The 16,230-nt window shown below is 34.8% G+C and overlaps 1 protein-coding gene across 6 annotated transcripts; it reads right to left on the bottom strand.

Annotated features, from left to right (window-relative positions):
- Window positions 1–236: 236 nt before the first annotated feature.
- Window positions 237–15,030, bottom strand: LOC111045331 (tRNA-specific adenosine deaminase 2). Of its 6 annotated transcripts, none has more exons than XM_022330716.2 (6): window positions 14,784–15,008; window positions 10,762–11,028; window positions 6,313–6,462; window positions 3,792–3,966; window positions 1,359–1,865; window positions 237–416 (listed from the first exon to the last, which is right to left on the bottom strand). In XM_022330716.2, the coding sequence occupies exon 5, from the start codon at window positions 1,858–1,860 to the stop codon at window positions 1,372–1,374; it is 489 nt and encodes a 162-aa protein (XP_022186408.1). In that variant the 5' UTR covers window positions 1,861–1,865; window positions 3,792–3,966; window positions 6,313–6,462; window positions 10,762–11,028; window positions 14,784–15,008; the 3' UTR covers window positions 237–416; window positions 1,359–1,371. The 6 variants fall into 6 exon arrangements, with proteins under 6 accessions (XP_022186408.1, XP_022186404.1, XP_022186401.2 ...); XM_022330712.2 differs by lacking the exon at window positions 237–416 and adding an exon at window positions 14,468–14,609 and having other exon boundaries at window positions 1,255–1,865; window positions 14,899–15,010; XM_022330709.2 differs by lacking the exon at window positions 237–416 and having other exon boundaries at window positions 1,255–1,865; window positions 14,468–15,030.
- Between the last annotated feature and the right edge of the window lie 1,200 nt (window positions 15,031–16,230).

The following is a 16,230-nucleotide window of genomic DNA, read 5'->3' as shown; positions in this document are numbered from 1 at the left end:
GTGTAACTAACTCAAATTATCCATAATTCACTGCCCAACTCTGTATAACAAGATTAATTTCTAATAAATAACATAATAAGACAGTTGGCAATAAGATAATGACTTATGATGTGTCAAAAATACTATGGAATGAATTGGAAGAATCGCTTCTGTCTAGTGCTACCTCCAACAATTATTTAGCGCAGTCCATATAATCAAGAATCAGTAACTTTTTCACCGGGTGATAATGATTATTGATTAGAAAGCTATAATAAATTTTAAACGGTTTTAATCCATACAAAGAGTGAAAGAGACGATTGCAACCCTACACATAAATTTGATAGTGACGAAATTACAAACTTGGTTACGTTGAAAAACTAAAGAGAGAAAAGCACGATCCGTTCAGTTGTTTGAAGGTAGATAAATAGTTCGACTGCCTGAAAAGTACAGAAGTACTAGTAAATACAAGCTTGTTGTATGGAACTAAAAACTTGAATTTCAATAATTTTGATTTATACAACGCACAATAGGCCTCAGACCAATAGTTTTGGCTGTAGGGAGGACTGGAAACAAAATTTCCTAATAACAGCCAGTAAACCATTGACTGATTCGTCAGTGAAACGAGTGAAGTCATGTAAAAAAAGCTATGAACAAATTTACAAACTTCCATTGATAGCTATTTTGTTTGGCAAATGTTATTTAAGAATGATGGTATATGTGTTCGTATATAGGAGCAGCAAGAACAAATTATATTATTGAAGAGAGCTTTTGGACTCGACAGCAAAACATGAATTAAGTTCCAAGAGATGTTTGCTTATTTCCCATTCAATATTGAAATTAATACTTCCAAGAAGCGGAAAATTAGTTTTGAGGAAACTATTCAATTCTATGACATCGTATTGATGAAGTGAATCAATATAAAAGCTGTGGAATGTCTCAAGTGCAAGAAATCTTCAACATAGAATTATGCATTAAAAGATAATTCTCTTTCAGATCGATATAAATGTGAATTGTCATAAAATTAATTTTAAACCTACAAAATATGAAATTTGAGATCAGGTGGAATCTTGATATTAATTTTTTTCTATCCTTTTAGGCTATTTGATCATTTTCTATTGTAAATCAGGGTGTCATGTGCCCGCCCCATACAGTCTTACCTAAGGGACTCCATTTGGACTTTGATATACATGTATTGTGCATGCGTAGGTGTTTGCTACACCAGTTGTTTTCCATTTTCAAAAATTGATTGTACGTATATTGGTTTGTTCGAATAAATTATTATACTAATCATTACTTTTATTCAAATACATTGCACATAATATGAATAGATTGTAAACATGATTCAATAGACGAGAATAATTCACAAAATTCTTACTTACATAGTTTATAGATCTAGGAAGCCACCTTCTTTATTTTCACTTTATTTTCAGGCGCATTGGGATTAGTCTGCTTATAGAACTCCTTCAACAAGTTCATAGCTTCATCACCAAACACTCCACTGAACACTGGACACGGATTTCGATAAAATTTAGATGTATCCAAGACAGAATGACATCCTCCAAACCTATCATTAGCGCATCCATAGGTGATTCCCGCGATTTCTAAATTATGTAGAGCACTAGCACACATTATACAAGGCTCAACTGTTACAACCACATGCGTCTCTTTGAAGACCGATTTCCAATCGCGGTATTTCGCGACGATTTCGTCGATGCAGTTAATTTCCGCGTGTCGGGTCGCGTTTTTCGTCTCATTCACGATATTACTACCCTCCGCTATTATTTCATCCTTATAAATGAACAGACAACCGACGGGGACTTCACCCGAATCTAGAGCACTTTTTGCACGGCTCAGAGCTACTCTCATCCATTCTTCCATCATAATATCTGAAATAAGAATATATCTGATATAAGAAATTGGAATAAAGTATGGAAATTGGAATAAAAATAAAAATGAAATAGAACTTAAATAGAAATAGAAATAAGAATTTGATGTGTTATTAAAGTGTAATTCATCACAAGTATTGAGACAGATAAATCAATGTACGCATGTAATATTAATATGGTGTTGGAATATTGTCAGATTGCTTTTTCTTCATAAAGAGAAGTAAATGAAACATAGAAATATTAGGAAAATGTAAAATCTAATAAAAATAATAGAAAGGGATATTAAGAGAGTATTTTAAAGAAAAAAGTAGAACAAGAAAAAATTGGAAGAGTTCCTTCCAGAATTGTTACGGCAAGGAACTACAATTATTCAAAACTTCCAAACTTACTTTTACGAATCCAAGTATTTTATAATTTTTCAACACTAGATAAAATACTAGGTTCAATGGTAACATCGTAGATGAAAAATGTTTGTTAAAATCAAAAAGGTGTTTTTCCAATGCATGAAATTCTTTTCAAGTTTTGAAAAAAGGATTTTATGCTGCCGCCCTCTGTGGTAGAGTAAAATAGAACAAACAAAATTTATAAATTGATCTACATATTACAGAACAACATTATTTCATTTATTGTTTTCAGCATAAAGTGATAACCAAATGCAACAGTAGGTAGGTGCTCCTAACTTGATACAAGGCATCCCACCAATTAGAGCCATACGAATATCATTCGTATCATTACATTCATATCATTATTATCAGTACAGCGATTATATATTGGAATTAACTCTTACAAATCAATCGCCACAAAAATGCATTGATACACAGAAAAGAGCATGCTTGCCACAAGCATATCGAATCTTAAAAAAAACAAACAATTATTTCATGTTTGCCAGGTTTCAATAGCAGTGCTGACAATAGAACCACACCGACCACACTCATTTAGCTTTATAAATTGATAGTATTCTTTATTAACCTCAAACATCATGTAATCCAATTGCTTCTATTGGTAAAACGCTTATGTGGTTTCAAAGGGCAGAAAGGGATGTGTGAATGCTAATCATTCAATTCAATTGCCAGGGCTGACCAAAGAGCAGGGTGACCGGGGCCAATTTCTAGTAGTTGGTGATGATGGTTGAAGCCGAAAATAAGGTGATTTTCACAACGCAAGGATCATTGTTTTCAGTTGTACCTGGAAATCTATATGAGATAGAGCGCTCTACCTGATCTTAGATTGTAGAGCACAAAAATACGCCCAGAGGGACTTTGAATTAAACATCTACCTAAATGGTAACAATCGGAAGATATCGTTGATCAAAAACTATAATCCATTAGAATTGATTTTTTAAAAATTTACTCATTTTTGAAAAATCATAACTCAGTACTTATTGGAGATAGAGAGTTGGGAATGATCTCATTTTTATTCAGAATTTTTATAATCTAAAACAAAGGCTAGAGCAAATTTTCCGTCCGATTACTGGATTTGGCAGGAATAGCTGAAAACTGGAAAATGAACTGAAAATACGAGGTTCTGGACTTTTCTCATGTATCCAAATAATATATTAAAAATCAGAACTACAATATAAATTGCAAGCACACCTCCTTTTTTATGTCTTTATTGATTGGACTAAGGAGTTCATGTGACAACTATAGAGGAATCAGCTTGCTAAACACTGCTTACAAAATCTATAGCATGATTATCAAGGAGAGGATGCAGTCCATAATGGAAGTTCTCCTCCTGGAAGAGCAATGTAGCTTTACTTTTAAATAATACCTTACCGCGCTATACTTGGGGGGGGCATATCAAAATCTCGCCCCGGGCGCCTATTAACCTCGGGGCGGCCCTGTCAATTGCAATTGAATGTATAATTGAAGCCAAGAATGTATATCTATATAATAGAAACGACACTACAATATGTCAGCTGCTACTTACCTTTGGAATTCAAATTTCGTTGTCAATCCTCCAGTTGCAATGAAATTTGTTACCAGGTTTTTGTTTCTTGGAAATAATTTAAAAGGCCATTTTCACTCAAACAATTTATAACATTTGGCATCCATTCTTGATTGCTCTTCGGATTTCGAGGACTTGGATGCATTATATATACTACCTGAAATTAAGACATAGCAAGAAATTAAGACTCACAGTACAAAATTAATTATGTTAGAGATCCAATTTATTATTAAATCACAGAAAAGAATTGAATTGAATGACTGCCTTTATTTTGACCTAAGAGGGCGAAGTTAGGGCGCAGTCGGCCCTCTCTTACACTCAACCCTCCAATACAATACTAAATCATAATTTAACGATACTCAGTGAAAGAAAAATTAAACAAAACAATATTTTATATGAAAGAATAGTAAAAATAACAATAATAAGTGGATTAATTGAATAAACTTGAAAGTAGAGCATTCTTAATATGTGAAATGGCAAAGATCTGTTAGGAAATAAATAAAAAGTTTATGACTAAATGATAAGATCGAAGAAGCAAAGAAAAAAATTCCAATATGGCTACAAACCTTACAAGCAAGATGAGAAAATTAAGGAATTTATATTAAATACTTCTAGCATGAAATTAATTTTGAGAGAGAAAAAGAGTATTTCTTACTATCTCTCTTTAGAGTTTTCTTTTAAAGTTGAACTTGAATTTCTTAAAATTTCACTAAATTAATTAATTTTGAGACTGAATATAGGAGTATAATTTCAAAAAGGGTACTGAGATTTTCATTTTTCTTTATATTTGTATAAATGGAAGTATCAAAACTATGAAAAGTATGAAAGCAAGAAAAGAAAACACACACACACAAGCGCGTGCACCCGCCGCTAAGCCCAGCCACCCCCACCAACCCTGATCCACCGGAAGACAGCCGGGCCGAACCGACGACTACCCTCAATGCGCTTCAATTCAGCCGGCAATGAATTCCACAATCCGCAAGCTGTCACAAGAAAGGACTTGTTGAACATGACTGTCCTGTGAGTTGAGACAGCCAGTAGATGGGAACCATGCCGTGTACCACCCCGACCGATATCACTCAAATATTGAAAATCCTCCGCAATAGACTTAGGGGTTCCAGTTTTCAAGGTCTTATGCAGGAAAATAACAGCATGAAGCCTCCTACAATCATGCAGCTTCATGAGATTAAATCTGTCAAAGTATTCAGTCACATGGTCATCACGTCTAAGGTTGAAGATGAAGCGTACACAATAATTGTGGGTACGCTGCATCCTCTGTAAAAGTTGAACTGTCACATCAAGAGTCACTATGTCACAGTAATTGAGAATCGGAAAAATCAAGGTCTTGACCAACAAAAGACATTATTTGGAAAGAGAGAAAATTGAAAAATTTTCCAATTTATTTATCATATCACAAACAAAAACCATAATTAGAACGAGAGAAAATGAGAAATTGTACTATGCTTTATGTTAAATTATACAAGGGATAATTATTTTACATTATAAAGAGTGAGCACAAATTATTGAACACATTTCAAGGTGAATAAAAAACAACCAAAAGTATTAGCGCGCCTATTTTTGTGGCAAGCATTGGTGTAGCTTCTATATATAATTTGTAATGACCTTCATAGAAACACAGTTGACTTACAGGTGAGGGTGACAGAGTGTCAGGAGAAAGCTATGTGCGTTCTGTGGTTTCACAAAATCGGTTATTATCATTCAAAGATGTATTCGTTTAGAGTATGGCCGTGAAAAATAAGTTGTATGCAAAGAAGTTATGTAATATTGATGAACTAAAAAGAAGAATTCAGGACATCAATCCAGATCGACAATGTATGGCGTGAAATCTAATATCGTCTAGATATTTTATGTGCAACAAAAAGTGCTCACGTAGAAATTTGTCATGGTTGTTCAAAAGTTGTCATGTATTATAGATGAAACTATTTAAAATTGGCTTTTTAAAAAATCAATATTCATGTAAGTACACTTATTCGTTATTCTTTATTCACTTATGAAATGTGTTCAATAATTTATGCTCACCCTATATTATCTCCTACTATAATATTTCAATCATATCGGGAAGTTATAATCATAGTCGATGTAGCTTGATAAGAAACAATTCAATCATACAGAGTAACTTATATTTTTGAAATGTGTATTTAGATTGCACCGAACAAGATTACATTAAATTCGGAATCAGCTCACGTCAAGTAAGTAAGTGCTAGATTGAATCCATGGCGGTCTGGATTCAACTACAGGACTAATGTAATTAAAGTACAGTAGGCCTACATAACCAAATCCACGGAAGTCACTCTGAACAAGAAACTTAAGTAATAGTTGGGATATGAAAAAAATGAGAAAACCTTGTATAAAGGATGATTGTGAATGTGCGGAGGTAAAGTAAATGATTGACTTTACGAATTAAATGAATTTAAAAAATCTACTATTTTATTTTTTAATGAAATAACCTAAATATAATTTTATTCTCACCTCTACTACTTACATGAACATTTTTTGGCGTTTTCTTCAGAGCAGCATTTACTCGTTTCTCAGTATACCTTCCAATGGCAATTATAACTTCGATTTGCAATAAGTCTATCACCGAACATAAACTCTCATCACAAACACTTTCCAGTTCCTTTTTTTCAGCCGGCTAGAAAATAACAATAAAAAGCTCTTATGAATCTATTAAAACTATCAATAATATGGTACTCTATCAAAGATGAGACTTGCATGTCTCGCAGGGAAACGTTGATTTTTCTACAATATTGATGTAAACACATTTTCATTTATTGAAAATAGACCATTGGACTGGAGTGGAACGTGCATTAGCATAAGAAAATTTTATAACAATGGTGAGATGATTATATTCAGAATCATCCACACAGAGAATATTCTGACAGAATAACAAGAATTCGACGTCATAAACGAATTAAACGTTTCCCTGTGAGGATATCTTGAAGGCAAGGTGCACAGTATACATTCTACAACAATAAATAAACGATAGTTCAGGTTCAATACAACAATAAGATATGATCTTCCATGCTGAATGAACACCTTTGAATTGTGTAACTGATTTACACGGAAAATTGCGACAACATATTCTTAAGAAGACTTACAAGCGTTTTCAACATCAACAAGCATTATATGAGAAGGTAACCCGTGCTTTGCACCGGGGAAAATTTTGTGTTGTAAAATGCAATATTCTCATACATTAAAAAAATAATAATTACGTAGATAATATTAATCAGAGTTGAAAATTTGAGCAGAATAAATTAGTTTAATTGGTCTCGAACCCTCAACCTTTCATTCATAAGTCACGCATGCTACCAATTACGCTACTGTCACTTGAAAAAAGCTCTTTTATCGTAGCGTGAACTTTGAATCACAAATTGAATAAATTTGTTTCAATTATTAAATTGAAATTGAATTATATATGCAGTATGGATAGGCAGTGGTATAAAAAATAAATAAAAAGAGACAAATAAGCTATAAATACATGCATTTTTTAATTTTTTAGCAGGATTATGGCCTCGTCATCTGCTACATGCAACTTCTGTAACCCTCCCTGAAATCTTGTCAATGAACACTCGGCAATGATGCGGTTCATAATTTGCTCCTGACTATGTTATTTTGTCACCTCTCCTGTCCTGTTTTGAATCTGTTCAGTCTCACCCACAACTGGCGAGGCAGCTCAAAGCCATTCACTCTCCTAGTTGGATCATCAACTATGTCTTTGTTTCCCACTGAAACAGATTGCCAAACCTCGGTCCACTGTTGATGTGTTCGAGGGTTTGCTGACTGTGGGGAGGATCTGCCAGAAAGATTTTCTGGATTTGAGCCTCAGTGGAGTTGGCAAATTTAGAAGCAAATCTTTGTGAATTGGAAGCTCTGGTAGCTTGCTTATCTTACTCATTTCTCTGCAAGCTAACTCTTTCCTTCTGAAATGTGGTGGGCAAATGTTACTGAGAACAGGGAACCAGTCTGTCTCAGTCTGCATCAAGCAGCCAGTTATCACTCGCATTGCACTGTTCAAGGCTATATCAATCTGACGAGTGTGGCAGCTACCCAACCATACAGGAGCTCCATATTTTGCAGCACTTTGAATGAGGGCCAAAGCTGCAGTCCTCAGAGTATCAGCCTTACTCTCTCATGAAGGACCCACCAGTCTCTAAAGCAGGTTCACTCTAGATGATAATTTTCCCTTAACTTCTGTAGGTGCTCTCAGGTAGGTCAGGATGTCCCAAGGTAGGTGGAGTGGTGGTTCATTGCGATCTGCTTTTGACAAAAATTCACAACAGGTACTTTACTCGCCTGCTGGTTTTTCAGGTGGAAGGATGTGATTTTCGTCTTGCTAGGATTTGGCTTCAACCCCCAGCACTGCAGGTAGTTAGTCAGTGTTGATATCGCTTGAAGGATCGTTCCTGTCTGTTTGATGGTGATAGCCTGTGCTGCTATTGCAATATCATCCGCATATATATATTTCTTGCGTTCAGTATGTGGGATGTCTGATGTGTAGATCTTGAATAATACTGGGGACAGAACTGATCCCTAAGGTACTCCATTGTCTAGCACTTTCTTTCTGCTTACCTGCTCACACAGATATACTTTATACATTCTATTTGATAAGAGCCTATCAAATAGTCTGATGAGTTTCGAACATCTGAACATTCTCCCCAGCTTCAGCAGAAGACCTGTCTTCCACACAGTATCAAAGGCTGCACTGAGGTCCACAAGCACTGCTGTAGTTATCAGTTTTTTCGGAAGCCCCTTTCAATGTGAGTGGTAAGAGCCAAAACCTGATCAGTGCAGCTCATGTTTCTCCAGAAGCCAGCCTGCTCAACAGGAATTTCCTCCTCCACTGTAGTTTGAAGCATATACAGAGCAGTGATATTGGTCGGTAGTTTTTAGGATCATTTGGTACCTTGCCAGGTTTCAAAACTGCAATTATCCAGTGAAGTAAGGATAATCGTTAATGTACTAATGATTAGTACATTAATCATTGCCGAATAGTACAAATTAATCAATCATTAATGATTGATTCACTCAATCCATTAATCAATCATGGAGTAATGTTTAAGGAGTGTAAGACTCCTTACACTCACATGGTAGTCTGCATGTTCTAATTACATCTGAGTAGAACAGGACAACCATCTGACTGCTTTACCTCCTAGGTTCCTAACAAATTCTGCGAGAATGCCATCAACTCCTGGTGCATTGCCAATTGGTATTTCTTTGATGGCAGTAGAAGCCTCAGCCTCATGCACAACCACCACAAAATTGGTAGCATTCTCATGTTGGGAAAGAACTTTTCTTAGCTGTGCCTTCACTCCTCCTTTAGCTTCTTTGCTGATAATAGGCTTGCTGTTATCTTTTAGCACTTTGGCTACACTGTGGGCACAAACAACTGAGCTAAGCGAGGCTATGTTAGTAGTAGCTGCGCCTCGGAAAACAGACCAAGCCTTTCTAGTGGAATGCTTGAAGTCAAGGTTGGCTGTGGTCTCCTCCCAGTGCTACAAACGTCCTGCATCAAGTTCCAAGATTAGCTCATCAGCAGCCTCCTGGTCTCCGGATTGAGCCCTCTGCAGCAGTGTTTTGCACTTGTCAGACCAAAATGGAATGTAGTTATTTCTGTAGCCTCTTGGGATTGAATTTTAAGCTGAAGCATTTATAACGTCAAGAAACCACCGATAATTATCCACAACGGGAGGGATACGGTTGATAGAAAAATTAAATGATTGATAGCAATGAGAATACGTCTATATCCATCCTCTATGAATTCGGAATCTTCATGTGGAATCGCAAGTTAAAAGGTTCAGTAGTTACTACATGATGATGCGATAATCATGTCAATCGATTTCTTATCTTGTACATGTATAAGTCAATTATTTCCTTTACAATATTAAAGATGATAGATAAGGAGAACATGGAAGATGAAACCGTTGAATACCCAATTCACTCTATGACCACTCAAGCAAAGTACGGTATCACGAACTGAAAATAGGTCTGTAGCAATACTCGGTAAATTAAGATTCTTAATGCAAAATTTCAAGTTAATCAGTTCAGTAGTTTAGACGTGATGATGCGTCAATTGGGTATTTCCTATCTTCTACATGTATAAGCCAATTCTTTCCTAGATATCGATAGTTAGATAGAAGATAAACCCGTTGAATACACTATTTCATCTATGAGAACTCAAGCCAAGTACCACAAACTGTAAACTTCACGAATCCAACTCCATAAAAACAAATTCAGCATAGTAAATTCCATTGATTATTTAATTATATTTCGTCGAAATGAGAATAATGTTTCAAGAATTGTCTGTACTCTTTAGGCCTCCTTGCAGTTCTGTGCTTTTTATCTGAAAATTACACTACAAAACGAGAATGTTTGATCACTGTTCCGATCCATTCCAGGAATGGAATATGACGATATTTGAATCAATGTTCGCTGTTTCAATTGCTGTAGACATGCAAATGTTAATAGAATAAATACCACACAAGATGATTAGCAGTTCAGATTAGCAAAAAATCCCAGAAAAAATGAAATCTCTGATCTTGATTAGGGCCCGGGGATAGAGGTTCAATATCCCCCCTCCCCCTGTGGGGGCCATGTGGTGAACACCGTCACAACATCCTTGGAGCATTTCACGACATCTAGCAGTCGAACAGAGTTAGGTTATATTTGTTTTCAATAGCCATGCGACTTGTTACTTCTTACCGGAACACAAATACGCTTGCCAAATTCAAACTGACATAATTTATTATGTACAGACACTGCGATTGTCGACGAGGCAACAACATGTCGCATGTTGGTGTGTGAAGGCTTGCATTTGCCAGCATTGGATCTCAATCACAAGGACCGGGACGACATGAGTGTCGCGTGTCTGTGTGTGAAAACGCCCATTGGAGACTAAGAAATTAATATTCCTTTTAGAGATCTACTGACTTACCTTGAGATCAGCAGGAGTCACGTTCTTGCCAGATTCAGTCATGAGAACGAGCGGGAAGTAATTGTGAACGAAGCAGTTACTGAAGAAAAGTGCAGGGTTTCCATGACTGAGTTGCTGAGCGAAAGCCCAGAATCTTTTGCCGCTGACTTCGATTCGTTTGCAGTCAAAACCAGAGACTGGTCTGAGACGGTGTTCCTTCAAAGGCTTTCTTATGACACCAGTTATTTTCAGCCATTTTTTCACTGATATCACATCACCGAATGGTACCTGCAAACGTAAGAGATAATTCTAGGATAATTGTGTCATAATTCTGTGATAAGGAAATCAAGCTCTAGTTTAAGCATGTGTAATATTTAAGACATGTATATCGCATAGCTGATACAATAAGAGAAAAATTGGATTTGCTTTGAAAAATGTGTGTCATATCAGAAAGAAACACTAGAGGCTCTGTAGGATTTGACTTGCCAGATCATTCAATGCTCAGGGAACTGGATGTGGATATATTGATAGAAAAGTTTGAATATAACTAAAACTAATGAGCTTATTCATTTTGGATGAATGGTTGGAAGAAGGAAGAAAACAGTTGAAAATGTTTACATTGTTTTAGTTCAAATAAACTGTTGTTACATTTTTAGTTTTTCCACTAAATGCTTTGGACCATAGTATTTATGTTTATATGGGAGTGGAGAAAGTACGTGAAACGTCCGCGCCATATGCCAATCCTGAGTGAATTGGTGCCCCTTTAAATAGCTATTGCATTCTTCTCAACTTGTCAGCTCTACGACTGAGATCAGATACTAGATAATAAAATACATGATTTCGATACTACAGAGTTTGAGTGGTCATCATCTTATATACCGGTAGGGGAAAACTTGGTACAAGATTCAACATGAAGAATTTCAGTGATGACCATCAAAACAATCCTAATTTACAATTGTATTTAATTTCACAGCAACAACTTCAACTATTTAAAGTATGAAGCTTCAAATAAATAAAAACCTGAACAAAAATAAAAATGTTAGCCCCAAATTAATTTAATGAAATATCAACTGTCAACTTTTCCGCCTACGTGGTCTGGTGATCTCAAGGCTTACAACTTTAGTCTGTTTCTATCTTCAAACACACGATATTATCATTTTTATTACTTTCTTCCGTTATACAAAGATGTCTTTTAAAAATATTGAGATATTTGAAAGATATCGATGTATACTGGCAGAAAGTAGTAACTTGTTGATAATCACCGCACTCCTTTCATTAACCAAGCACAAGTAATAAAAATCTGGTTTGGCGCACTCACACAACTTTCCTTGCTGTTATGAGAATTGATCAATTGACGCTAGTGTTCACGCTCATCTCAAGTCTACTTATAAATAAAGATCTGAGTCAGCTGGTGACAGGACAATAACGCTGGAGACATACGAGGTCTGCTATCTCTTCATAGTGAATCATTTAATAGAATCAACAGTTGCCAACAGTTTGCAATTGGATAATAACATTTTCTCGAATTTCGAGCTTATGTTCAATTTTAGGTGACAATGTTACTGAACTTTAATTGTAGAGATTTTTATGCTCAATGTTTTCCACTTGAAAATTTTTGTTCAAATTGTATCTGAAGCCTAATAATTGGGAATCTAAAATCAAACTTTGCATAGATGGTGCAGTGCTCCTGAAATTTTTACAGATATGAGACTTGTGGCAGTTGATAGAGCTTATCAATGACTTTTCTAGGTATGAATTTGATCAAAATCGTTGGAGCCGTTTTCGAGAAAATCGTGAAAAACCCTGTTTTTGACAACATTTTCGCCATTTTAGCCGCCATCTTGAATTGCATTTGATCGAAAATGTTCGTGTCGGATCCTTATAGTGTAAGGACCTTAAGTTCCAAATTTCAAGTCATTCTGTTAATTGGGAGATGAGATATCGTGTACACACAGACGTACATACACTCATACACATACACACATACAGACCAATACCCAAAAACCACTTTTTTGGACTCAGGAGAGCTTGAACGTATAGAAATTTAGAAATTGGGGTATCTTAATTTTTTTCGGAAAGCAATACTTTCCTTACCTATGGTAATAGGGCAAGGAAAGTAAAAAAGACATACAAATATTTGACTAGATATAAACGATCAACTGTCTAGTAACTTCATAATATGATAGTACATGTTATGACTGTGTAAATTGATGGCGCACTAAGACAATACAATATTTCATGAATCCTATTTTCCTTGTTTCCTCCTGGAACAAGAATTCTCTTAATCATATAATATATAGCCTCATCACATCCTAATTTACATCGACTAGGTTGAAAAAATAAGTAGCTTATTCGATCGAGATATCGACAAGATTGTGACAAAATATTAGGACTTGCATAAATACATATCTAGTCTGAGAAAAACCTCATACGAAATTCGTATGTATTTAAAGAAAATGTATTTTTAAAGAAGGATAAATTATTTATAAATACATTTTTTTTAAACAAATCACAAATAATATTGAATACAAATTGTATTATTCAATGAGGATAAATATATACTCAAAACTTTCAATTTTTACTAAATAAGTAGGCAAATATTTTACTAGAAGACCAATGACTAAATATGGGCGATCAACTAATAAGCACTAAATCGTTTTTTTTGCTGAGAGTGATGCCCTCATAATCATATAGGCTTATGCGTGGATAATGAGAGATGTATGGAGCTACAGATTTAGGTGTGTTCCGAACCACCGGGAAGCGATTTCACAACTCATGAATCATATTCAGAGGAGTTGACGATCATGAATCATATTCAGAGGAGAGAAGACGATCAAAAGATGATTCCTAACTTATCCAAGAGATGGCTTATCAGTGCGACCACTGAGTAAAGCCGCTCCCTCCAATCCATGATTACTACTCTCTACTGTAAAACCAATCCGTCTTACTAAAATTGTTTGTATGTTGACTTCTATAGTGAGATCACGTTATAATGGCAGTGAAGGAAGATAGGAGAACAACGTTGCCGATCCTCTGTCTTGTCAATGCCTTCTATAGACGGTAGCTGATAAAGGTTTTATGTAATATTAACTGTTCATTCTCTTTTTAAATAATAAATTATATTTTATTGAGCAAGGAATTATATTTTCAATAATCTCATAAATCTCATAATGTATTTTCATAATCAGATGAAATATTTTGTTAATTATCCTCATAGATTCTATTAGATTGAACATAACTTATTATACAATAATGATGAACATATGTATATGTCAAGTTACGTTCAATCAAATAGAATCTACAAGTATTAAGTTATTAACATTTTGTTAATAACTTTGGTGTAAACGCAGCTTTAGTAGGTGATTCAGGATTTCATGGAGCATGAAAATGAAGATGAATGCACAAGCATTAATTGTTAATTCAGGACTAAAAGCTTTCAAGTTGAAGTTCTAAAAGATTTAAGTAATTGGTTTACTTATTGGAGAAGTTCAGGCAAAAAACTTTTAGGCTACTGTAGTATGTTGAATTTATAACATGAAGTTACTGTAATTGTGCATTGATAGCTTCAAAACTCTTATTAGAAATCATTTTCAAGATAAATTTGTTTTTTAGTTAAAAATTTTTTTATTTGAAATCAAGTTTAATTTAGTTAAAAATATTATTATTAAATGAGGTCAGCTATCCTAAGAATAGGAAGAATGAGAAGTTCCAATAAATAATTTCTCACCCCTGTTTGCATCATACCCCAAGGTCCAGGATTCATTCCTAGAAATAGTATTTTCTTCGATGATGAGCAATATTTATGTACAAAATTTTTATGAACATCGTAGGCATATTCCAAGGGGTTGTAAATATATTCTACTGTTGACCTAAGAAGCAATGTTGTATTAAAATCTGTCAATCTATTTACTAATTCGTTTTCTAATCTTAAAAATTCGTCAGCAATAGAAGAATTATTATCTTTAACAGTATTTGAGATTGAAATACTGGAATTACTGTTATTTGAAAGATACATTGAAATTTATAAAATTTTAGTAGCCTACCGTAAGCCTAGCCTAGGTACCGCAATTTAGTTTTACTAGAATTTCAAAATTTGTATTTCACAAAAAAAAACTATATTAAAATTAATTGGTCCATTTTTAAAACACATAAACTTACAAACCAATATTCTATTTGAAGTTTTCCTAGTCTATTTTATTAATTTTAAAACAAAAAGCAAGTTACTGTCAATTTTTTAACCTAAGTTACGAGTTACGAGGTTATGAGCAATAAACAAAACACAAACCGATCAAAATTTACGAGTATCGAGACTCGACCTATCAATTACAAGGAAAAGAGAAATTCGGTATCGATTATCGATGTATGCCATTATCAATATAATTCTAGATTGGTATCAAACATTCTTGACATCGAAAGAAATTCTGACCTTTTTTCCAGAAAATTCTATTTATCGGTATTTAAGATATCAAATAATATTCTTGAACTCAAATAATATCAAGCTCAATTTTCGAAAAATATCGGTATCTGATATTTCAGTAATCAATTCAAATTCATCGGTCTTTGAGGATCGATATTATAATTACTATCGATGGTCAGACAAATTAATCGATAGCCGATTCAATTAGTCGATATTAGTTGGTAGACCAAATTAGTCGATACTCTATTGATAGATAGCGGTAGTTTTAAAAATGGTACATCAATATCAATAAATAAAATTGAAAAGCTTTTAATTTTCAACCCAGTAAGTTGGATGTTCTCATGGCTATTTTTATAGGTTACAGTTGAGCTGATAGTGTTTGAAGGAATACAGTGATACTGATAATTATTCTGTAGGCTACATACTATTATAGCTTGATCTCCTGGAAAGAAAAACGCCAAACTCGCCTCTCCCTTGAAGCATTGCACACAGCACACGCCGTTGTGTATCGCGTGCGGGACGGCGACGGCACAGTATACATATCTATTCTTTGGCGACGGGAGCAGGACAATTAGCCGTGATCATATAGTTTGGAACTACCTTGCAACATAATTCATCCTTCAACTCTTTAGAAAAGTGTTCGGAACAAAATAACGTAGGCCACTGAATTGTGCCTTTCGCAAAGAGTTGAAGGATGAAGTCGCCGTCCATTTGATTTTGTTTTTTTTATGAGGGCGATGCCCTCATGAGCTTGAGACTTGTGTGTGGGTAATGGGGAGGATGAATAATTAGAGATGAATTTGATGGTTAAGTTTTGCTACAGCCTTTGGTGGGTTTCGAATCACCGGGAATGATCCACCGCACCGGAAATGAAACGAACGACAAAAAGAAAACCAAATATTCATGATAATGTTTTCAATTTTATCGAAAAAATGAAATTTCCTTTTAATGCTTCAACTCTGAAACTTTTTCAGCATTACTGGGAAATGGGTATGATATTCTATACATCCAATTCTGAGGATAAATTGAAAATTAGAGAAAGTTGCAGTTTTAGACGATTTAGCAACTCTGTA

The sequence above is a fragment of the Nilaparvata lugens genome, chromosome 4, assembly GCF_014356525.2.
Source record: "Nilaparvata lugens isolate BPH chromosome 4, ASM1435652v1, whole genome shotgun sequence".
Lineage (NCBI taxonomy): Eukaryota > Metazoa > Arthropoda > Insecta > Hemiptera > Delphacidae > Nilaparvata > Nilaparvata lugens.
This window is presented reverse-complemented; position numbering and strand designations above follow the sequence as displayed.